This window comes from Glandiceps talaboti, chromosome 10, assembly GCF_964340395.1.
Source record: "Glandiceps talaboti chromosome 10, keGlaTala1.1, whole genome shotgun sequence".
NCBI classification, from domain to species: domain Eukaryota; kingdom Metazoa; phylum Hemichordata; class Enteropneusta; family Spengelidae; genus Glandiceps; species Glandiceps talaboti.
Window position 1 is genome coordinate 14,746,345 of NC_135558.1, and position 26,520 is coordinate 14,772,864.

Consider the following 26,520-nt stretch of genomic DNA (forward strand, 5'->3'; position numbering starts at 1 on the left):
CGTATTATTATGCAGTAAAATGATGACAGTACTTATGGACGAGAGACGTAGAAAGTTTTACGACTCAAAGAATCCGTACATGAATTTTTACTGCATGAAAAAACGTGCCGTAGGAATATAACAAAGCTGTTATGTTTATATATTCTGAATGTCAAAGGTCATGGCATTTCTGACCTTGGAATTATTTGTACCTATTGCCATGTAAATATTTGCCTGTGACAATCTTTTCTGTTAATAAATAATTTTAAAAAAGTAATACCTTCTGGGTCTCTTTAATGTATTTTTTCATCAAATGTATAGACAATCACCTCTACAAAGTTCCAAATTAACCAAATGTCATAACTTTAAGGGACTAACTTGTTTTATACGTATAGGATTTTGCTTCATATTGAAAAAAAAAGTTTTCGCAGTATTCTATTTCAAATTACTACAGCATACTTACAATGGACATTATATGTAATTGGTTGACCGCAAACCTGGTTCACCTTTTGTAAGATATAATGTATTCAACCCCTCTAATAATGTCAGCAGACAGTTTCAATGTCATATAGAAAGCATAAGATGCCTCGATGTTTACAATTATATGTACTAGTCTAAGAATACAATGTACTTTAATTGAGGTTATTTATTTTTCAATTTCCTAAAAAGGTTTATCAACATCAACAAACTAGTTGAAGCGATCCAGTAGATGAAACTTGCTGGAACTTTGATGTGTATAAAATATAGTTTTAATAATTTATACAACTTGCTAAATAAGTACACCAACTAGGTAGTAACATTAAATGATCAAAGCACTCGTGTACACGTACGTACCACAAGGTAAATGTAGCAATGTTGAAAACGTTTCTGTTCAATGTAGAATGCGCGTTGGGAATGAATTTCACCGAAAATCATAAAATCTCTCCAAATATTGCACTATGAAAGCCTTCTTCTGTGCATTTTGCAATAATAAGGGAAATGGGGTGAGGGGGGGGGGGCATTCCGCCATCTTGTTTTCAAGGAAATTGAAAACTCTTTATTTCTTATATAGCCCTAACACAGTATTCGGCAGCCAAATTGACATATATTTAAAAAGTTGAATTCTGACCCTACTTTTTACTTGCTTTTAATTGAGAATTGATTGGAATTTTCTTGAACAAAGGAACAGCAACAGTATATAGAGTCAATTTCCAAGGCCCAGCTTGTCACGTCAAGACCATGAGATCAAGGAATGATTTTTGTCGACCCTAGGCGACGTTCTGTTCCTGTCTTGGTTGGTGGTCTCATTTTATCAAAAGAAATACTCCCCCAATACATCCAAACATGCTCGCAATTTGTCAAATACCAACGATGGTGTTATTTTTTTTGAAAATTGCTTTAAATCATTGATAGCTTTGCCGACCTTTGACCTGACTATGTGTACGACATAACTTGAATAATTACCCCAATGTGATATAAATTGTGTAAATAATTTCAATTCAACAATGTAAACAAATTCACCAATCCTGTCTATCGCTGATGCCATAAATCGTTCAAGTTATAAAAAATGGAGTAAATAAATGATCTGTGTTGAATCATGTTCGAATTCCTCTTAACTGTTAATGAGTGATTCATAAGTTTACTCTTTTATTTTCGCTTTATTTTCGCTTTTGTCAACCTCCAACCATCTAGAGTATAAAAAACGTAGCACTAATTTGCATATACTGACATCATCTCCGGATTTAGCTGTATGCGCATAGCAACGTATTAGTATTAATATTCGATCTATTCGTCCAGACGGCATACAGCTCCTGGAGGCGGAGAGGCAAGAGAACATATCATTATGGCGAGGTGCGTATAAAAAAAGAAAACATTTTGCGATCTTTAATTTATATTTAATTGATTCGTTTCTGAGCGATTACTGTCACTTTCTATACATAAATTACCCCACTCCACATTTTCTTACTTTTTATTTATCGTTTGACCATGCGATGAAGCGAAGTTTTTCCTTGCAGTTTGTATTCTAAGTCGGTGGGGTAAGAGAGAGAGAGAGAGAGAGAGAGAGAGAGAGAGAGAGAGAGAGAGAGAGAGAGAGAGAGAGAGAGAGAGAGAGAGAGAGAGAGAGAGAGAGAGAGAGGGAGAGAGAGAGAGAGAGAGAGAGAGAGAGAGAGAGAGAGAGAGAGAGAGAGAGAGAGAGAGAGAGAGAGAGAGAGAGAGAGAGAGAGGGGGGGGGTATTAAATGATACAGTTTAATTACATTAATTTAATACCTTACATTAACTGTAACATGGCCTTAGAATTGGGTTAATTTTGACCATGGATGTATTTTCCTAATACATCCATGGTTTGACTTTCGTCGCTTTTATCATTTTGCCACCCTCCTATAAACAGAAATAGGGATATATCAAACGCTCTCTTACTGTAACGTCGACTGCTATGTACTAGATCTGATAACACACATCAAAATTGACAATTATCGATGATATAACAAGTAGCGAATGTTATTAGTAACAAGTGTTCTTGACTAAGGTTTGTCACCAAGGTGATGCCATTGTAACCAACAAGAGACAGCGTGAAGTGAACTGATGATGGCCAACCACTTGAGAGAATTCTACGATGATGAGCTAGATCGCACAGACACAGTGTCGATATCTTTGTTGATGATCTACGTTCATTGGATTAGCAGAGAAACCTACCTATAAGGCTTATATAATCATACCCACTTATTTTCAACAAGTTTAGCAAGTTAAAAAATGAGAAACAACACAGTTTTATGTTAACGCTCGGGAAACATCGAACGCAATGGTGTCATTACGTTCACTGTGATATGTTGTTACGCACGTAGTAGGTAAAATAGTTGATCAATTATTAACGATATGTTTGTATGTTTGTGTGTCTGTAAATGAAACTGTTGAAAAATATGTACACACATGTTAAATATAAATGAATTTGGTTAAATTCAAACATTTTCCCGGGTACATGATAATTTTCCATCGAGCAATAAGAGCTCTTGTAGGACTGTAGCGACCAAAATATCCTATAAGCAACAATCTCATCAAAATACGAATATTTGCTTTCCGTGGATAAAAAAAATTTCAAAAAAAAATATTTATCATTAATCACAAGAAATAAAGGTGAGGTATTACCGTGTTGCAACAGGAAAAATCCGAATACCAGCTGCCATAAGTAGGGGCGTTTTCCTCTACTTACTCCAAAAGCCAATACTCAAACTTGTTGATCCTTTGCTGACTGTTGATTAGTCATGCATGTCGCTGATAAGACGAAAATCATCATAACCATGGCAACAACGGGGATGACAGCTGTTTGGTCTCCTAAATGTGTTTGTTCTCATGCCACGGCTGTTTTAATATCTAACTTGGTATATTTTCAATGCACGGGTTGACGGATTCAAGTTGTTCATTGCTAACATAAATCATGTACATCTATGTTTTTGTAGAGTTGATAAATTTAACTTCAACCATCAATTTCAAGGCAAAGTGGAATAAATTCTCTGTCATATGAGATTTATTAGTGTTTTTTGCCATGATCTATGGAACGGCAGCAAATATGTGTAGTTGGGTGGGATACCACTGATGTGTGATGTATACAATGTAAATCACGAGACCGTCGTCTGACTCAGCCAAAATCTTACTAAATATTGTTACATTGTATCATCTGGCACAGCAAATATCTTACTAACAGTGCTACATAGTATCATCTGGCTCAACATAAATTCTTACTAACATTGCTACATTTTATCGTCTGGCTCAACAAAAATCTGACAAACAGTGCTACATTGTATCGTCTGGCTCCACTAATATATCTGTTGGTAAGATTTCCGTTGATCCTGACGATAAAATGTAGCACTTTAGTGACTAAAAGGGATTTAATTCTTCTGTTTACCAAATTAATTTACAAATCACTTCTTGTATGTACAATGACAAACTTTGTACATAGTTTTACTATAATGTTGTAATAGTTGCAAACATGGACTTGGTATAATGCCTTTTTTACGTTGTTTTTGAATATAACTTAAATATATTAAAGCCACCACTTAGATAAAAACTACGAAATGCATACCAATTTCTAGTTCTTATCCATATTACCATTGTAAAAGGAAATTTCATCTTTGATTCCAATACAGAGTTACCTGTTACTGCCCATTTCATGTTAGTGTTGACTGGTTCTGTTTGATGCAATCGAAATTCCACAGGCTATACTTTCAGCTGCAGATAGCAAGATTGTTATTGCTTGCTGGATGTTATCTCAAAGCAATTTAAATCGTACTGTAACTAGACGCTAAAATATTGTCTGCATTTGATGTCTGCATGTATCATGAAGGCACGTTAGTTCATGTCATTTACACAAAATGCAGCAAGAAACTGTATTCATTCAATCTTGCTACAATGATGTTCGACCAACTGTACCTCTCAGCCTGCCTCGAGTTAAATAACCTACTATAGGAGCAAGTTTCTCTATTGATCACAGTATAATCTTTCACTCCCTGATGTTTAATCTGTGTACATTTCACCAGTGTACATTTCTCACTATGTGATATCTAATCTGGTATATAGTAAACAAAATTGTAAAGTTATGTTGTGTTCTAGTTGGTAATTTAACATCAAATGTTGGAGTTGTTTGTGAAATGAGTGAGTGTGTATGGGTGTCATATTATCTGTGGAGTGATATTAGCCAGCCTTGGTCTTATCAAAGAATTGTTTACAATTAAAATAAGGGAGTGAAAGATTATTACACTGTGGTCAATAGGTCTAGAGAAACTTATAGTCTAGCTGCTAGACCTCGGGTTTTCTTCTCAACACTCTGTCTCTGAAAGGTGGTACACAATCGAGGGCGAAAGCCATAGCGTACATAGTGCGCAGAATAGCTCGAGGGGTCTAGCAGCAAGACTAAGAAACTTGCTGCTAGGAGGTAGTTTGAGCACAGCTTGAGACAGGCTAAGAAGTACAGTTGGTCGAACATTGTTGTAGCAAGATTGCATGATAACAGTTTTTTGCTACATTTTGTGTAAATGAACTGAACGAACGTGCCATCATGATGCATACAGACATCAAATGCAGACAATATTAGCGCCCGTGTGTCTGCGTCTAGTCAAACTGAGCGATCTAACACTAACATGAAATGGGGTTTAAATCCCATTGCATGTAGATCGGTAATTACTATAATTTATTAGAACGGATATCTGCACTACACACGTACTCGTTGATATTTCCCTAATAGTTTTAATATGCAGTTAACATAATTCAATAAAACTGACATATGGTTGGGATATAACCACATATTGGATATATTTGTTTAACAGTCCTAGTCACGCCATGATACTAATGTAATGTATGACACATGTCACCATGTACTGTATCAATATAGCGACAGCACCCAAAGACTGGTGATGTATTAAACGACACTCAAAGTGGCCTTTTATTCATACAAGTAACAGATAGACGATAACAAGAATGGGTGGACAGACAGACATCAACCTGACTGACTCAAACAAACAGTCAGACAGACAGGCAGGTAGGCAGGCAGGCAGGCAGACAAATATACATACATACATACATACATACATACATACATACATACATACATACATACATACATACATACATACATACATACATACACATAAACACATACATACACACATACACACAGAAACTCGGACAGACAGACAGACAGACAGACAGACAGACAGACAGACAGACAGACAGACAGACAGACAGACAGACGGATAGATAGACAGACAGACAGACATATAAGGTTGTAAGCAGTGTCCATTGGTCATGAAGACGGCTATTCAACCTATTATAAAACAAATAGAAAATGTTTGACGTCGAACGATGTACTATCGACTCGAACGATGCACAGACCCCCATTAGTGCATTTGTCACCAGGTTATAAATCAACACGTATAAAACATATCTTTCTACGGTATCGTCAAAGATTGACAGAATCAACATACATTTAATATCAATTATAATCATATCATACTTTTGAGCTGTATGCCAGTAAACTAGAGACAGACTGACAAAACACAGACAGTTGAAATGTTTGGACTTTTGTTAACTTTTAACTGACAGTGATAAGCGCATTTTGTTAGTCATCTAGAGGTGAATATTGATAACAAATGTACATGCATGTCAAAGGTGAATCTCGTGGTTTCTCTCTAGCATTGCATTGCATTGTATGCTTACATGAACACACGTATGTACGGAAATACATCGTATACGTGCATGTATGCATACATACATACATACATACATACATACATACATACATACATACATACATACATACATACATACATACATACATACATACATAAAAACATACTTAATTACACACACATACATACATACATACATACATACATACATACATACATACATACATACATACATACATACATAAAAACATACTTAATTACACACACATACATACATACATACATACATACATACATACATACATACATACATACATACATACATACATACATACATACATACATACATACATACAGACAGACATATATATATATATATATATATATATATATATATATATATATATATATATATATATACACACACACACACACACACACACACACAATGTACCGGGTATCTGGACATTAACCACCGTGTTTGATCCCTTTACGCGTAAATAACACATACTCCAACAGGTGGTGAAGTAATTATAAAACACGGTATGAACACCGAACCGCTAACTATTTATGCTGGGTTTTTTTTCAACCATGCAGAGGTTAGAAGTAAATCGCAAATAAGCATTCTCATTATAGTGAAGTGATTTCTAGAATAGCCATAGAAACGTAGATGCCACGAATATCATGTTGCATACATAAATTTCCTACTAAAAAGTGGCATCTCTCTTTGAAAAGAACTGCACTAACCGTCGTGAAACAAAAGCTAAATAACACAAAGGACGTGTACATGTAGCGCCATCAACGACAGAATCCACCCATAAAACACAAATCACCGATTGAGCGTCCTGTGTATGTTTTCTGTTTGTTTTTTGCGAGGGTGGGGAAGGGTTGCGCATGCGCGCGTGTGAGTATAAAAATCGAAAGTATAGAAACATGATACGTAAAATAATAGTATAATTTATGTATCTTGAAGACACATATGGTAAAAATTGATAAAATGTGTCTGACGTTGTCATTCGATCAACTATGTGGACTGACTGTTAGATTGTTCAAAATACACGTTGACTCATTTTGAAGTTCATATTGCTGTTTATCCCTCAGGAGTTACATATCGAGAGTTGCATTGGCCTCATTCGTGGTGTGTATAATACTTCATCCAATCACAATCAATGGAGGTAAGATAAGTAATGTTATGTTTTGTGTGTGTGTGTGTGTGTGTGTGTGTGTGTGTGTGTGTGTGTGTGTGTGTGTTGTTTCTTGCCTACAGAAAAGAGAAAAGAGAAAGACCTAATACAAAACTGAACTTTTAAGACGCGTACAGTGGAATCCGTTTTTGCTATAAACTGGCATGTTCGAGGATTTTTTTATGTTTAACTTTAGGAGATAGAAACTCCCGTTTTGCCAATTCACTTACAACCGGTTTCCAATTTAATTCGCATTAGCGCCTCTAGAACCGTGATTGTTTGTAATGTCATTGAAAAAAAGTCACTAAAACTGATACCAATTCTTTATAAAAAATGAAATTCAATTTAAACTTTCTTGTATTCTTGTATCAAATTTCTCAGGAATGCACATTAGTAGTGCGACTGGCCTTTAGAGCTTTTACAGCTTCTGTAATACTAATACTGCATTAAACTGTTGTAAAAAAATATATTGGCCACAAACACAGAACAGTGATAAGCATGTGATAAGAAAATGCTCCAGATCGCACTTGCTGGTTACCACAGGTCATGCATTTGTTTTCATATGTTTTGTTCCGTTTACCGTTAAGATACTGATTCTACCGAAGAATCAACATCGGAGGAACTTACTTCGGAAATGTCAGCAACATCAACTGTTGAAATTACTGGTAGCACCGAAATAACTACAGCGTCAACTGGTACGGTGCCAACTGAGTCGAAAGGTTCAACTGCAGAAAGTACTTTTGGCACGACTCAAAATTCAACTACCGGGAACATGACGACAGAGGCTGAAACACCGACTCAAGGCGGCCCTGAAGGTAAGTCTTCAGGTCTAAACATGAAGAACAAGGCAGGAAGCGAACTCAATGACTTTAAATTCTCTAAGCCAAAAAAATGATAAATTCTTCCTCATTTGAACAACAGAAACTGATTCAATGTCTTCATGAAATATGGTTCAACTTTTTCCATATACCATCATCATGGTAAATTGCGTCGTTGGGATATTATCAACGTCATGGTAACAAGTTGTGGTTGCGACGACAACAGTTATATATGTATAAAAATAGAAACATTGCTGTTTATAGTTAAAGTGAATAAAAACTAAAAAGGCAAAGTAATTTATGGTTCTTTGCCATTACTTTTATTTCATCAAAATATTAATTTTATATTACTTTTGGATACCTATCAATTCAAACCTCTCAACAGTTCCGTCACCAAGCCTCTTTTAGTGTACTCCACCACGGCTGCCATTCTGCATCAATGGCCGGTGAAATGAGCTTTAAATTTACACACTAATCTTTCTAATAGTTTGTAAATGTAAAGTCACATAGCCTTTCTACCATACATTGTGTGATCTGTAATATTCCTTCAACCAAGCTTCAACCAAAGAGAATTGGATTGTGTCGTCCAAATGAATAACTTTTTTCAGGAAAAATCTGTAAACATTGGTCCACTTTCTGCCTAAAAATCCACATAGTATGAAATTGATAAAGAACTTTAGTTATCCATGCTAACAAAACCTCTAATTCTCGAGTAAATGATGAATTCGCAGTCAAAAAATCACAAAAATCGTGCACATAAAACATAACATTTGCAGTCGTTTCCAATCGAGAAATGAAGTCATTGTATAGCGCCACCAACGACCAAAACTCCAATAGTCCCAATTTCGTCGAACATTATTCTTGGGTAGATGGCCGATGGGGATATGCCCCGGGTACCACGTCACCAGGGCTCACGCACACCCCGTCCCCCTGGGAAGAATTACATGTGAATTACAAATTTAGAACACTGATTGAAACCGAAAAGGGTGCCTCAGCATCAATTACAACCTGTGCGACTTTAATTACTTGTAATGTTGTTTGAAAATCTGCCATAGATGTCAATTCAAACTAATTAAATGCTGTGTTTATTTCCGTAGCGACAACTGCTCTGGCGCCTTGTTGCCAATCACGTAGTGTATTGCTGATGATATTAGCATCCCTTCTTGCAAGAGCCATTGCATTTGGGACACAGTAACACAATTAGGTAGGTATCGCGTGACCCACACGTTACATAAATTCGTCAGCAAGGATATTTTTGTGTGCAACAAAGGATGGGGCAACAAAAGATGTCTAGTCTTGGAGATGAGATATGCTAGAATCAGATGGAGAAGGGGGGGGGGAGACGAGGAAGTACATCGTCGTAAACCCCACAGCCTCTTTTACGGTACCGTCCAAGATGCACCTCCTAAATGAGGAAGTAGGGATGGAAGCGGCCGAAAACAACATAAACACAATAAAAATATGATGTTGGCCCATTGCCAAATCTTTAGTTTGTTTTGGTTTGTTTATTTATTTTATATTCTACTTACTTAAGCTTATTGATTCATTTGTTTATTTATTTATTTATTTATTTATTTATTTATTTATTTATTTATTTATTTATTTATTTATTTATTTATTCATTCGTTCATTCATTCGGTTTTTTTTCAATTTACAGAGTTCACATATATGCAATGTTTTACGACCAAAGCAACTAGTTTTGGAACACGGAATTCATTTCTAAATACATCACGAAAACAAAATACATCACGCCCTCTTAGTCTTACTAAGGCGTTGACTGTTTTCTCTATTTCCGTTACAACAGATAGGTGTATGTTCCCCTGACCAATCAATCAATCATTCATCCAAGAAGGAGAGCACCGCAATCATCTAATGCAGCTCATCAACACGAAGCAAGAAGACCATGAGACACACACTCAACCCTATATATATATATATATATATATATATATATATATATATATATATATATATATATATATATATATATATATATATATATATATATATATATATATATATATATATATATATATATATATATATATATATATATATATATATGCTACAATATAATTAAACATATAATGTGACAATGAATAATAATGGTGGCGGGCTACCGGAACACATTTTGTCGCATGATTGCATATAATGACTACAACATATACTTGCTGACGAGATGTAAATAATCAGTGCTAGATCTAGAGCTAGACAATAACGTGACATGCGTCGTGTACCCTTTTGTGACGTCATGAATTTTTTGTGTTGCTATGAACTCTTTATGGCTGTAAATGCAAAAATGAAGGTACTATAGACGAGAAATGTGATTTGATTGGTTGATTTGAATTAAAAAGAATGTCCCACGTTTCAAAGACTCTGTACCTGACATAGTGTAGTTGAACGGTCCCTGCATAATTCCAATATAAAAATTGATATGTGGTTTGACGCTATGAAATATCTAAATCTTGCAAACCAGTTGTCAGCTCATGTAAATACATGTATTTAGTATAAATGCTTTCAAGATTTTCTTAGTTACATAATTTGGAAAAGTGAAGATGAGAATTTCCTTATTCAAGGCGTGTTCTTGCTGTACTCATCCATTTTTTAATAAATGCGTACTTTTCCTCAACTGTTATTACATGTAACTGTAATCTGACTTCAATCGAGTGAGGTTAACGTCGGCGTTGCGAGAGTGTTTTGTATTCTTTACAAAACATATTCTTTACTGGCTTTGACAACCGGCGTACATTAATGGCGAAAACATTGAGAGAGAGAGAGAGAGAGAGAGAGAGAGAGAGAGAGAGAGAGAGAGAGAGAGAGAGAGAGAGAGAGAGAGAGAGAGAGAGAGAGAGAGAGAGAGAGAGAGAGAGAGAGAGAGAGAGAGAGAGAGAGAGGGGGGATAGAGAGAGAGAGGGGGGGGATAGAGAGAGAGAGAGAGAGAGAGAGAGAGAGAGACCATCTAATTGAATGAGTGTAAGTGCAACAGCAACACTATTTTTTTTTAAAAGTGATAATCAATCAACGTTAAGAGGCACGATTTCTGTTTGAAAATGAGTTTCAGTGTGACAGGGGAATTAAATGATAACCTAAGCGATCCCAAAACACACTTCTGAGAGAACGGTTTCTGCACAGGAGTCCTGTTTTTTATAGCTATATAGCCTGCTAACCCGCGGGACGAGAGATCGAGACTCTCCAAATGTCGCCCTATCATATGTGCTGTACCAGACAACCATTGCATAGTCATGGAATCTTCCAACCGCAAGGGGGCGGACCGTACAACAAGTAGACATGCTTCAGTTGTTATCGTTCATTCGTAAATACAAATATTATAGGAGACGATAAGAAATTTGTTGACATTGCTGAAGTGTTTTATTATCGATTCTTAGCTGTCTAACAAAATCCACTAAAAGTGAAGGGCATCAGACGAAATTTGTCACCATACAGCAAATATTTGTTCTTTAAAATGGACACTCCCATCGGATTTGTTCCTCGGATGTGCGTCAACAAATATGTGTACAAGAAAGCACGTTCAGGTAAAAAAATATAAAAGCAAATATTTTTTTCACCGTCATGACTAATTTGTTGTCTTTGCTTGTATGATGACGTCAGAAAATGCATATATCTAGACTAGAGAAAATCAATGTACAGACACATGTGGAAAAACAAGTATATTCGTGACATTATTGATAAACTGTATTTCTCTGTCTCTGTCCTGAAAAAAAAAAAAAGGTCTTTTCTGATCACTTGCCCAGTTTGATTTCATCAAGGTCAATTGCAAGTTACACACTAATAGAATACATAGATAGGTCTTATGTCTCTGAAAGGTTATTGCTCCTGCAAGCTGTTCGAGCACTAAGCCGGTGGGCGTTGCCCAGTCGAAAAATGTCACCCCAAAATGAAAACTGTCTATTTTTAACATTCTCACGTGGCCACTTCTAATATATATTTTTCATCAGATGTGGTGACTTTTACACCATGATTTTGATGACAATTTCATGAAAATAATCATTTTATTATTATCGTGCAAACTACTAGAATTGTGTCAAGCCAGATGATAACATGTAACGATATTATTTGTAAGATGTCTTGTCGAACCAGGCGACGTGCTCTTTCATTTTATATATTGTAAGTTGACACTTGTCCAAACGCTACATAAAAACAAATTGACATTTCGTTTTTTGTTCAAACACTTTTTGATGGGGAAAAGTGTTCTATTTTGACATGGTTATGGTCCTCGTTAGCATTTGATTTACGAACCACACACTTTTAATTTCCTAAATTGCTCGCAACTGTTATCCTCCTGTGAATATTAAATTAAGAAAGCTTTCTACAAAATCGTCCAGTTTCAGTGAATAAAGCACACCAGTACCATTGAAAAATTGGTTGAAAAGGCTATAAAAGTATCTCATTTACATATCACCTATAATGTATGCATTAGGCCAAGAATAAAATGTTTGTTGTTTCTCGTCCTAGGGGAAATTCAAAAGTGAGAGGTGACGAGGTAATTTCATTGTTATTGGTAACATTTTGTTAGATATACCACACACTCACAGGATTCAACATAATTATAGACAGACCTATCACATATCTAATAATAATGTGGATCGTTTGATACAGTTCATTATATCGCTACAAAAAATCATTTTCCTGCCGTTCGTTTACACTTCACGAATTTGGGAAAACATGGGGGGGGGGGTTCTGTCGAGCACAGTTCGCAGGTGACGGAAACGACTGACAAAACATTTTTTTTCTTGGCCTTACATATATGGGTCAACATTTCTAACATTAATTCAAATAAATCTTTGTGACAGCGGGGCGTTGGTTTTCATTTTCTGAAACAGCCGGTCCTTAATCGATATCGTGACATAGTTAACGGTATGATGAATTACATTCTGTCGTTTTGACCTCAGCTCTTTGTAAGAAAGTTACATTTATGATAAATTTAATTACTCAGTCGCCTTGCTGAAAATTTGACTTTTAATTGTATGTGTTATAACTCCCGTACCCAAGTTGCAAAGCATTCCAAAATTGGTTTCATTCCTACCCTACCCTAGCCTTGGAGTTTTATAATAATTCTATTAGAGATTTTATAGTTATTGCTGACCGTAGGTTACAATAGATATTTAAGGAACCAGAAATAACACGTGAATATTTTTTAAATAAGAGAAAAGACAATTTCTTTTGTGCCAATACAGTAGTTTGATGTAAGCTTCACCTTCTTGCCAAATCCAGATTAATATCGTTATTCAGTTGAACTGCATCTGAAAAAAAAATGTTTTCCTGACTTTAGCATCATTTTGATGATATTTCATACTTTGTCATATTTTACACTGTTCACGAGATAATATCACCTAAATTTATAAATCAGTTGGTTGGAAACAAAACGCCGTCTGTATCAGTTGACAAAAATCTTACTAAATTAACATTACTGTCGACATTAACATTATGTTAATGTCCTTCTCGATAAACTTTTCACTAACATTAAATTCTGACAAAAAATATTAAAATTGCTGCATGTCATCTGTACACTTTAATCTACATTTTAATCCATTCCTGAAAAGAAAGGTATATCTTGTTACCAATTATATGATTTGGGGAAATAATCTAGCTCACAAGAAGAAAATGTCTACAATGTTGCCATTTTGTCACGCCAGACGATACAATGAAGCAATATTTGAAAGATATTTGTCACGCCAGACGATAAAATGTAGCAATGTTAATAAATTTAATCGTATCTGTCTAGCCAGACGATAAAATGTAGCAATGTTAGTAAATTTAAACGTATTTGTCACGCCAGACGATAAAATGTAGCAATGTTAGTATTTGCCAGACAAAAAACATTTGCATTGTTCGCAAAATTTTTGTTGAGCCAGATGACTTTTTTTTATCTACCCTACTGGCTTTCAACGTGCAAGTTTTCAAGTTTAACTCATTGGCACAGCTGTACTAAACTTGACATGACTAAATGATCACATATACACTCCGCGGGGACACTCCCCTTTGTATATATGTATCATAAACGCCATGACGCACATCGAAACAATATGGTATTTCATGACCATCATAAATCTAAAAGGCTCTATGTAAATGATTAGATATATGAACGAGCATCATGACTTCTCTTTTGTACTCATAACAGACGGTACAGCATGTTCAGTGCTAAATGAGGACATTTTGCCAATGAACAAAGGAATAATGGTAAACACGACAGGATGTTGCAGTGTTTTTTTACCACAGCTTGTACAATTTAAATTTTGACATACTCAACTGTAGTAGAATGGTAAGTTTATACATAACTGTATGTTTGAACTTTAAGCGGATTAATGTTAGAACCCGCTGGTTCGAACTCGGAGTTACCGACGAAACTATCATTAGTTATAGCTTTGAGTTGAAGGAGTTTATATACGCCCTCGTCTGGCGATCGCACGTCCCATTCCAGTGCCCATACACTGAGTCAAGATTGCCCCCATCAAAACTAAATACACTACATGAATCCTCGTTATAACTCATTAATGCTCATAGAAGTGGGTCAGGGTTTTCCCACAGCAACAGAAAACATCACCCACAACAGACCCTCCAATTAACAGGTCGATGTCTTTTCCAACACACCAAAGGTTCAGTTTTTTGGCATGTGCTATCGGATTTCGACAAGAGAGAAGTAGTAAGCTTAGATAAAGCATACTTACATTATAACCTCTGCATGTCCGGTGATTTATTTGAAAAATATTGTGGTAGCCATGACTACGGTTGCTGAGATGAGCAACATCATCCCGTTGGAGCTGGAATTCATTGGAGCAGAATCTATATGTAAACATAGATACAGAATGCCAACTTAATCAAAAGTATCTATATTTCGCAATATTTGAATAGTTCTTTTGTATTGATTTATCAAATTCCCTATATTTGAGTTAGATGACGTTACACAGGAACTGTACTGTCCAACAAGGAATTAAATTGAACTATTGTGGTGTGTTCATTCTGACTTTCGGTCCGCATGAGAACACCGTAACAGTTACCTTCACTATTCTATTAAAATAGTAAGGTGGCCCATGGAAATGGATATACAATTCCGTGGCAGCTGTAGGGAAACACCGTAAATTTCTTTTATAGCTAAAATGATGTAAGCTTGGTGTTTCGTTCATTGGACATTACATTTTTTTTGACACAGAACTAGACATATTTCAACGCTAGACTAACAATAACACAGGCACTACTACAAACACAGATTAAATTTTCGCTTAAGTTTTCAATTGTTTGTAAATCTACAAACAGTGGTGTTGATAGTGATAACTTTAAACGCCCACGAAATTAAAACAGCTGAGTCTCTGGGTTACAAATTCGCATCCATCATGTAGAGAGAGATTCGGGTGCTACAAATGTGAAATTGCAGTTTTACGACAGCATGTAACATGTACTGTCGTGCCAGCTGTGTTATTTGGTAAATTTACAAGTTATGTTACATTTTACAAACACACTTGTCGGAACCGTCGCGAAGTAGTACCGTTACTGTTACGTGGCAGTCGCAGCACCGTACCTGTTTCAATGCTCTCGTGATAACGGGAGTATCGACCCGAGACGTCCGCTAAGCATGGTTGCCTGGAGTCTATATCCTGGTAGTAGTCTAGGACCCGTTTGTCATTCCGAGTCACAACTTGCCTCGGGTTCAACAGTCTGTGCACTACGTCGTACATAGAAAACTTAAGTATACTACGACCACAATATCTAATATGCTATGATAAGTAGTTTTCAAGTCAATACGCAAACTAAGGCTTACCTGTTGTTCCTGTAGGAGCATCTGTAGTGTTATCTGAAAGAGAAAAAAACCCACATAGAATATGATAGTTCGAACATTCTTTACGTTTGCAACTACCTACGTAGAGTTACTATAATTATACTACTGACACAAGCTTTTGCTAGTCGTTTCTTTATTTCAGTATTTATTTATTTGTTTGTTAGTTCGTTCGTTCGTTCGTTTGTTTGTCTGTCTGTCTGTCTGTCTCTTTGTGTATCTGTCTCTGTCTGTCTCTCTGCTTGTTTGTTTGTTTGTTTGTTTGTTTTATAAATTCTAATAGTCTACCTTATGAATGTCCTTTGCATTTTTAGATTTCGGTGTCAACAAGTTTGACACACACACGCACGCACGCACGCACGCACGCACACATACATACATACATACATACATACATACATACATACATACATACAATGTTTCAGGAGGCATCGGTCGGCGTTACAATGAAACACACCTTTGGGCAGACAAGTGTGGCAAGTCGATTGAGCCTCGGAATTCATTGCTTGGCAAAAGCAATCGTTTCGACACTCGCTTGTCAAAAATGATAGTTAACCTACCAGCTGCTTCATAACATGGTGTGATGAGGCAGATAACAACACAGACTGCGAGGACGGTGACGAAGAATTTCCTATAAAAAAGATTGTCAACAACTATGTATATGTATGTGTTAAAAATGATGATAATGAACAATGGTTATAGGTCACTCCTTTATGGTGCATGACATACTAATTTCGACTTTACGTGTGGATTGCTCTTTGAATGTCTGAACTTGTGAGTATATATTCATCCATTATGAACTCGCGTACGTATGTGTATAAAAAATTAATGAATTTAAAATTAATTTTTCTCCAAAATTTCTGGTTTATAGACCAACTAAATTACACTAAAACATCTCAAAATAATTCAAAAAGTGACGGTTTATCTGTAAATATTATTTTGAAAACAAGTAAAGACCTCAAATAAAGAGAGGGGAATACATACCCGATCATATTTTCCACTTTAAACTTCTACACAAGTTGACGTTAAATGTTGGTTTACTGACTGAGTACTTACAAACTCTTAAAGGTTTCGTGTTTGGTCCGACTTTAAATACCGTGACAACGAGGGGGAATCCGTTACTCCGCCCACTGGTGTAGATGTATTGTTGCATTATAAAGACGTCAAATTGCATGACACTAAATCAATGTCATCAATGTAATTACCATATATGGTGATATTTATTTCGTTAGCGAATACGGTTACTAACAACATTATGCATTTATATCTACTTTCCGCTCGGTTATCGAAATAATCAATATTTAGGCCGTTGTATTGACACTTAACTTTCGCGTCTTAATTTTGGGGAATTATCACCTCAAATAAACATTCAATCGTATCATGATTAGGTGTAGGGTCAACCGTTTGCATTACATGTACGACGGTGTCTTTGTCCTTCCAGTCATTCATTCATTCATTCATTCATCTGTCTCCCTGTTTCTCTAAATTCCTCCTGGGTCAACCTAGCTATCGCCCTATGTCTCTATCTCTATCTATCTATCTATCTATCTATCTATCTATCTATCTATCTATCTATCTATCTATCTATCTATCTATCTATCTATCTGTTTGTCCGTCTGTCTGTCTGTCCCTCCCCCCCCTCTCTCTCTCTCTCTCTCTCTCTCTCTCTCTCTCTCTCTCTCTCTCTCTCTCTCTCTCTCTCTCTCTCTCTCTCTCTCTCTCTCTCTCTCTCTCTCTCTCTCTCTCTCTCTCTCTCTCTCTCTCTCTCTCTCTCTCATATCGCAGGTGGCGAATTGGCCAACATCAGCTCACAGCAAACTGTCTCTTGTTACCATGACATCACCTTGGTGACAACCTTGGCAGGGAACCCTTGTTATAATTCACTCCTTGTTAAAAAGCCGACGAGTTTCAGATCTAGTACACTTTACAATGTGTGTTTTAAGAGAGCGTTTAATATTCCCCTACATGCTTATAGGAGGGTGACTAAATGATAAAAGTGACGAAAGTGAAACTAATCCCAGTTTTAATGCCATATTACAGTTAATGTAAGGTATTAAATCAATGTAGTTAAACTATATAATTTAACCCCCCCCCTCTCTCTCTCCCTCCCTCCCTCCCCCTCCCCCTCCCTCCCTCCCTCCCTCCCTCTCTCTCTCTCACTCTCTCTCTCTCTCTCTCTCTCTCTCTCTCTCTCTCTCTCTCTCTCTCTCTCTCTCTCTCTCTCTCTCTCTCTCTCTCTCTCTCATATCATTTTGTTCGTTAGGGCATCAGTACATTATGGGTGGCCAGCTAAGGCTCAGACTACAGCCCCTTGCGTAGATTTTACACCCTTATCACATTTCACTCGATTCGGCATGCACAAAATATTTTAGCCCAGAGACTTCGATCTATACTTATGTTGTCGTTCGTTATTAGCTAACAACATATTATCAAGCACACACCCACAAAACAGCTGAGTCTCTGGGTTACAAATTCGCATCCATCATGTAGAGAGAGATTTGGGTGCTACAAATGTGAAATTGCTGTTTTACGCCAGCATGTCACATGTACTGTCGTGCCAGCTGTGTAATTTGGTAATTCACAAGTTATTTTACATTCAAATGGACCAAGCTGACACGAGAGCGGGACTATTAGTAATCAGACCTCTCCTTTGCTGTGTCACCAGTGAGTAAAGGATATAAAGGTCGTGAAAATGGAGTACCACCATCAATAATTCTGTCGTTAGAGTTAAGTAGAATGTAAACAGTCCATTGGCAATAAAACGCCCACAATAATTATTGCTCTTGTGTGCCAGTCTGTTAGAAAGTGCAATATATACGTCGAACTAATAATACAATTCATACTTCACTTGTTTTATATAACATAATAACACGATAAAGCCGCGGTTTCATGGAATCGTGTTTTCAAAGGGGTGTACAATTTCTACACAGGGCATATACCTATAACGACACAAAGGTATGTTATACTTCGTCAAATCCTTGACCTTGGGATGAATACACTGATCATAACATTAGAAAAAATATTAGTAAAAGGTTAAACTTTATGAATATGAAACTATGTGTAAAATTTTATTTAATTTGAAAAGTAAAACTCATTAAGTTTTCCGGCACAAATTTAGACAGTCAACCAGACTCGCGCGGGCATGATATATATGGTGACCCTGTACATTTCTGTCCTTGGATACTGAGTCAAACTAGTAAGCAATTTATACATTTGTTTGACGAGAATATGACGATTTATCGTCTAATTTGCCAGGGACAATCTGCAACTCTGTTGCCGGGACCCTATAAACACGACAGAAGAGGACAGCATTAGGCTCGACCTCTCGACAGCCATCGCTAACGACTCGGAGGAAGGCATAATTTGGTTTCTGTCATATTCTATCGAACTATTTTGGATGCAGGCATAATATTTGCTAGCAGACAACACACACATATCATAAAAACAGAAGTAACATTTAATAAACTCTTTCAGGCTCGTCAAATAAAATGAATATCCTATCGCTTATCACTCGTAAATTACAACCCGTTTTAGGTTACCGTTCGCTGGCTGATACGACCATTCACTGAGAAACAATAAGAAACTATACATTCAGCTCCAGGATTGCATGATTGCAATTTCTTGATACATTTTGTCTATTATGAAATAAACCATTTAATTAATAGTGCTACAACTAGACTCAGACACTCGGGCGCCAATGTTGTGATGTTTACATTTGGTGTCTGCATGGTTGGTAGTACACCAGTTCATTTAATTTAGACAAAACCGGGCAAGAAACTGTATTCATTTAATCTCTCTAAGCGTGTAGCATGTGTAATTTCTAGTTGCAATTATAGTTTCTGAGTAGTTCTATTATCAAACAGAACCGGTGCATGGTAACTTGACACTGGTCGTATTGCTGTGGCACCGCGATGTTTAGTTCCCTTCCAGTGGGGGTAAATATATACGTATATATCACATCGCTGGTCGCCTTAAACTTCAAAATAAATGTAATATTGCAAAAAAATAAATAAATATCGCAATACATTCGGCAATGAGAATTCTATACCTGCTACACATAGCATTACAAGTGTGATTACATAGGTGAACCATGTCAAATATTTGACATGGTGACACTTGACATTTGGTTTAAGCGTTCATTCTAAGCAAATAAGACTTTTGTTGACTATGATAAATCTATATTTATGACGGTCCTTTTCGGTTGTAATTATTGTGTGGCTTGACAAATCCAAATAAAATTAGAGCCACGGGGATTACGGTACTCATTCCAATTTATCTCAAGACGATTCGAGATGGTAACCTGCGTGGGCATTCATATTTAGTACCAAAGGTAGTGGTGCAATGGTTGCTGTGTTACATTCAACCTGTTGCATTCCCTACAACGTGTATAGCCGTAGGTGCGATACGTACCTATACCAGTCGACTTGGAAATCGTCAATCAGATGCGTGTATGGTCAAAGTATAACTGAGTGTGCTTAAATATCTCTAAAGGCCTGGCAAATGACGGTCTCTGTGAGTCTTTATTGATAACAGGCCAGTCTTAAGTATTGTTATATGTTGTGATTAAAAGTTGGAACATTAACGCAAGTTAGAGAGACATGCTTAGAACATTTTTTTTACGTTTTATCTGCGTTATTTTTTATCAAATATACAATCATGACAAAATTATTAAACTCATAATAAAGATATATTGAGTTTTGTATCGTGCGATTACCTATTTATTACTTTCATAGTGTGACTTAGGGGGCCTTGTCACTACGAGTTGCTAGAAGTGTAAAGACGTACCCTTAGGTCACTGAAATTTTCCAGCCGCTGAATGAGAAACAAAATATTTTCAAAAAGTTAATTAAGTGAATTTTATTGTTATGTTGTTTGCTTATTTCCCATTGACCCGGTAAATGGGTGTGTTTTGGGGATGTAAACATGAATTTTCTTTACCTCTTTCAATATTCTATGAAAGATTGTAATTGACCACCTCATGATCGCTATTAGAGTGGTGCTCCTATGGAGAAGTTTACGATAGCTTGCAGAAACTAATATTATTCAATTTGCTATCTACTCTTAATAGACCCTTCCCCCATCTCGCACCCACATACTGATTCATCCATTGAACAGCGCCCTCTACGACTTAAATTTAACTTCGCTTGTTTATCGTCAGTGTTTCACACATTGTCATCATACGCATGATAAAGTTGATACTATGCGACAGTTCTCCTATTATTAAAATCAGTGAAGCGATAGGCAAATGATCCATGGATCGTAATAGCGGAATTTTTTGGGGGAACAAGGTTTTGGGGGTATGGATTTGTTTTTGATATACATGTAGTTATGTTATGTAGTTACTAAAATAAGTTGTCTGTAGGTCAAATTGTCCTGATGGATGTGACAATAGTTTGTAACTTAATTAAAACGTACCATCAAAAACACACCGACTCGCGTGGACACATACTCATTAAACACAAAGGCACTTTTTAATTTCCAAATTAAGTATCTTACAATTGCAATTATACACATTGAAAGACAAACTCAAACACAGCAAATATTTACAAGACATACAATGTACCTATCAATTGCTAAGACAAATTAAAATGAACTGGCATAATTATTGAATTAGGATTTCTTACACTTCAAGTTGTTTTGCATATACAACCATCATTTGCCTATTTATCACAAAAAAACACTGAAATTCATCAAGAAATGATATAACACGCAATTTGACACGACCAGAAAATCTATGGTAACAAAATTTGTCTATGGCATGATAATCGACATTGAGTTCATGTCGGACACTGTATCAGAATTGGCATTTAGGTTTTTTTCGTTACTATGGAAACACATTAAACCTGTTAAAACTCCACATGTTTCAGATTATCTTCTCTAGTACAAAGGAACATGAGCGGAAATTAGTGAAAATAATATACTCGCAATATTCCACCGTATGATTTAATCTATCTGATGGATGTCACCATTTGATCATGATGTGCACTATTGCCGTCATAAGTACGCACACAAACAATGAAGATATCACGGTTCACAGGTTGGAGGTGTACTAAACAAGCTCATAAAAAGTGCAGATGCCGTAACATTTCAAGTTGTTTGAAGACAACCATCACAGGCTTACTTTAGGTATATACTTTTATAAAGTAAATTGGCATCACAGAGTTATTTGGCATTACAACACACACACACACGCACGCACGCACGCACGCACGCACGCACGCACACACACACACACACACACATACATACATACATACATACATACATACATACATACATACATACATGCATACATGCATGCATGCATGCATACATGCATGCATACGTACATACATACATACATACATACATGCATACACACACATACATACATACATACATACATACACACACATACACACATACATACATACATACATACATACATACATACATGCATGCATGCATGCATGCATTCATGCATTCATGCATGCATGCATACGTACATACATACATACATACATACATACATACATACATACATACATACATACATACATACATACATACACACACACACACACACACACACACACACACACACACACACACACACACACACACACACGACTGACACTTGCGTTGTGTTCTGTCCCCTGAACTTATATGTCATAGTAATTGCTTATATACACAGTCCATAAAGTGATTATGGGTTTTTTTTCACAGTCTGTCTGTTATACAAACAGCGAAAAGAAAAAAAAAAAAAGTGAAAGATACATTGGCTTAATATATAACTATTGATATCATATCTGTATACATGTATTTCATATCCTTTGGATCACAACCAATACCATCGCATCTGCAAATAAAGGGATATTATGTTTTCAACAAGTTTGGAGAAATGAATCTCACACGACTACCTTGCTTACTGCATGTATCCATAGTCATTTTCAACAGACATCGCCAACACTTTTTGTCACAAAGGTATTTTGATAAGCTTGATAGACACATTTCAATGACAACTCTAGACCATAAACTTGGATATCAGAAGTCGAAAATGTCGTTCAAACTGTCAAACCAGTAGTTAAGGTCATATAGCCAAGTCTCTGAGCTAGAACAACTCTCTAAACATGCTAAATCATTAAAAACGAGAACACATTTAAAATGCAAGTGACCGTGACATACTGTACTTCAGTGGTATAAATAAGGTCACAATTACTCGTGTATTGTTTTCATTATTTATAATGAGTCGGCATACGGCCCATTTCGTGTTAGTGTTCACTCACCGTGTTTGATACAACCACGCAGAAATCTATAAGATACTCTGCGCATGCTTCACTTTCAGATTGCAAAATTATTGAATGAATAGTTTTTAGCGACACTTTGTCTAATAAGCCTCAAATGCAGACTTCAATTGCAAATCGTTGGCGCCCACATGTCTGTGTCTAGCTGCAGTGTGTTTGAATTGTTGATTCCATTCTGAATAAATGTAGCAAGATAAAGTAATCTGTGGTGCAGTATGACGCCACAGTGTGTAGTTTCTTCGTAGTTGTATCAAACAGTGCCAGTCAACACTAAGTACCCAACGGGCGGTATTTGAAGTGTTGCCATTGTCTATACAAGGTCTGATATCAAAGGTGAAAACACATACAAAGAAAGCTGTACAGTTTAGGCGATGCCTGATGAGAATTACTATAAGAGCAACATTGTTTTGATTAATTTCTCGATTTCTACACATAAACCATCAGTATTCTAAACATGCATTAATTAATTTCCTTCACCTTAAATTGGGGGGTTTGAGAAGTAGCCAGTCATTTATGTAAAGGATCAGACTTCTAGTGGTCTGGGTGTAAGGTGACATGACAGAGGAACTCCTCGTCGACTTTTGTACTTTATGCCCTAATTACTACTAAAACATATATTCCAACTTACCTGTTCAGTAGCCAATCAGAATTGAGGTTGTCATGGAGACGACATGAAGTAGCAGAATAAACATCCAATTCATATGTCTTGTAGCAGCGCTGTCTGAAAATCAAATTCATAGAACATGGAGAAAGGAAAGTTATAATAGAGACCAATGATAGTCAAAGTATGATAGACAGCTAGGGGAACAATGACATCTTCCTGATTGAATCGCGTTGCGTTAATTAATGGTATGATGTAAAAGAACACACCCTGACAAGCAGGTAAAGTGTGGGGAGCGCCCTCACACTTCGGTTAACCCTTTGGCCGTTGAGAGCGGAGCGACATGACGTATCTTGCAGTCTTGTCACACTGAGGAAGGTGGGTTATTTACCTGTGGTGACGTCAGGCGCATCGGTAGAACCATCAGCTGCCGCAGTTGTTGATTCGTCATTTACTGCTGAGCCACCGGTAGAGCCACCGGTAGATCCATCTGTAGTCACACCGCCAGCAGCAGTAGTTGCAGCAGCAGCAACAGCAGTAGTAGTAGCAGCAGCAGCAGCAGTAGTAGTAGCAGCAGCAGCAGGCGTCGTGGCAACAACAGCAGTTGAAGACATAGAACCTGTTGAGGAGAAGAGAAATGAAGAGTTTCATGATATTAACTGAATGTTAATTTTTCATTTTAAAATTGAACGTTAATTTTTTTTAAATGTCTTCTGCAATGTTATTTTCACAATTGGTGAATTCATCTTCAGCAAATCGCAAAACTATAAAGGTTAATACCTCCGAATACTTCCGAATCTGAAAGTGAATGCAAAGAGAGATATATGTCGACGATCGACACCATTCTGGGCAAAACGGTGAGACATTGAAAAGACTAAGTGACTTGTCAATTTAAAATATCATTTTTTATATAAATCTCATATTCTTTACGCATTGGATGCTGCCTCCTCGATCTCCTCTCCCCTCCCCGTATTCTCTTGCACGTCCACTCTGAATGTTCTAATGGAAGATAGCCTACCTGTAGATTTGAAGGGCTAACAACGCTAAGTACTACATTATTTCCGCTGTCCTAACTGCAATGTTGATTTTTTTTTCAATCGTCCATCTCGAGCAAAAATTCGAAGACCAAAATTTCACTTAGGATAGTGGAAATAGTGTAGTAGAGTTAGTCCTTCAAGTCTACAGGTATGCTAATCGGCACATAATTTTGTTTAGAATCTCACAAGTACACCTACTTTATGGCAGTCGTCATGCTAAATTTAAACGAAAGTTATCTGCGCCTCATATTCCAAACAGTGGTGGCGCACTTGCTACGAAATATATTCTCCTAGAACTTGAATTCTTGGTGCGTGCGTATATGCATTGATAAGAAATTTGAAAAAGGGGGGAAATGAAATAATTTGTAGAAATGTACCTGCTATGTCCACGAAATAAGCAACGTAGTATGTCGAAAGCAGCAATCCGAACAAAATGGTCCTGAAAAAAAAAGAAAAATACTTACAAACACTTTACATCCGAGCGGAACTTAAGTACAAGTGAGTTGTAAATATATACATGTATGTGTAAACTAAGAGTTAGCAAACAGACGCGAAGCAGATGATAGAATAAATTAAATCGAAGTTCGAATTTTACGATCTTGTGATGTTGACAGAGAGACGGGCGGACGAATAGACAGACATACAGACAGACATACACGTAGACAGACAGACAGACAGACAGACAGACAGACAGACAGACAGACAGACAGACAGACAGACAGACAGACCGACCGACACACAGAATCCAATCGACCATCTTCATAATTTGGTTGCAGTGATTTAGGCCTAAAAAATTGCTTTGGTTCCGGTTACCGCGTACCCACCAAGTTTTTCACTGCTGCGGCCTAAACCGTGATTTTTTTTACATATTCAAGAAAAAAATAATAAAATCGCGAACATTGTGAAATCTTTTCAAAAATAGTGGATGCAGAATCTGACATCAACTTAAAAAGACAACATAAAACTTTTCTGTAATGGCTGTACATCTATGATGGGAAGAAACCTATAACACAAAGACCATATGCAAACTAACGGAAAACATAACTACCTGAACTAGACACTAACAAATGAAAAAAAAAAAGGAATAAAAAATGAAAAACAAATCTACCTACTCCACCTATTCTAAAATTGAGCGTTATCAAAACCATATTTTTTAGGCCTTACATGCCTTCAAATAACTGTAGCATAGTATCTATACTTAGATCAGTTTCAATGTGGTTACCGGTTGTTTGTATAATCTGGTTCCAAGGTAAAAATAATGACACTCTCACTATCACTAAGTATGAAACTCATGGACATTTAAAGGAGGGTTACTTTTTTAAAGGGTTCCCGACTAAGGTTTGTAGGTAGTGCCATTTCAGGTAGAGAGAGAGAGAGAGAGAGAGAGAGAGAGAGAGAGAGAGAGAGAGAGAGAGAGAGAGAGAGAGAGAGAGAGAGAGAGAGAGAGAGAGAGAGAGAGAGAGAGAGAGAGAGAGAGAGAGAGAGAGAGAGAGAGAGAGAGAGAGAGAGAGAGAGAGAAGAGCGGGCGCGCGCGCGCGAGAGAGAGAGAGAGAGAGAGAGAGAGAGAGAGAGAGAGAGAGAGAGAGAGAGAGAGAGAGAGAGAGAGAGAGAGAGAGAGAGGAGAGAGAGAGAGAGAGAGAGAGAGAGAGAGAGAGAGAGAGGGTATATA

At 36.7% G+C, this 26,520-nt stretch overlaps 2 protein-coding genes and 1 long non-coding RNA gene across 3 annotated transcripts; 1 reads left to right on the forward strand and 2 right to left on the reverse strand.

Moving 5' to 3' along the window:
• Positions 1-1,746: 1,746 nt before the first annotated feature.
• Positions 1,747-9,183, forward strand: LOC144440627 (uncharacterized). Its single transcript, XM_078130012.1, has 4 exons — positions 1,747-1,809; positions 7,241-7,314; positions 7,911-8,138; positions 9,011-9,183. Exons 1-4 carry the CDS (start codon positions 1,802-1,804, stop codon positions 9,181-9,183), a joined length of 483 nt encoding a protein of 160 aa, XP_077986138.1. The 5' UTR covers positions 1,747-1,801.
• Positions 9,184-12,837: 3,654 nt separating this feature from the next.
• LOC144440855 (uncharacterized) lies at positions 12,838-17,052 on the reverse strand. Its single transcript, XR_013481216.1, has 5 exons — positions 16,915-17,052; positions 16,491-16,561; positions 15,916-15,948; positions 14,828-14,942; positions 12,838-13,402 (listed from the first exon to the last, which is right to left on the reverse strand). It is a non-coding gene; the product is annotated as an uncharacterized LOC144440855 (long non-coding RNA).
• Positions 17,053-22,524: 5,472 nt separating this feature from the next.
• Positions 22,525-24,658, reverse strand: LOC144440628 (uncharacterized). The gene is made up of 4 exons (XM_078130013.1): positions 24,595-24,658; positions 24,206-24,433; positions 23,842-23,934; positions 22,525-22,768 (listed from the first exon to the last, which is right to left on the reverse strand). Exons 1-3 carry the CDS (start codon positions 24,656-24,658, stop codon positions 23,846-23,848), a joined length of 381 nt encoding a protein of 126 aa, XP_077986139.1. The 3' UTR covers positions 22,525-22,768; positions 23,842-23,845.
• Positions 24,659-26,520: the final 1,862 nt, after the last annotated feature.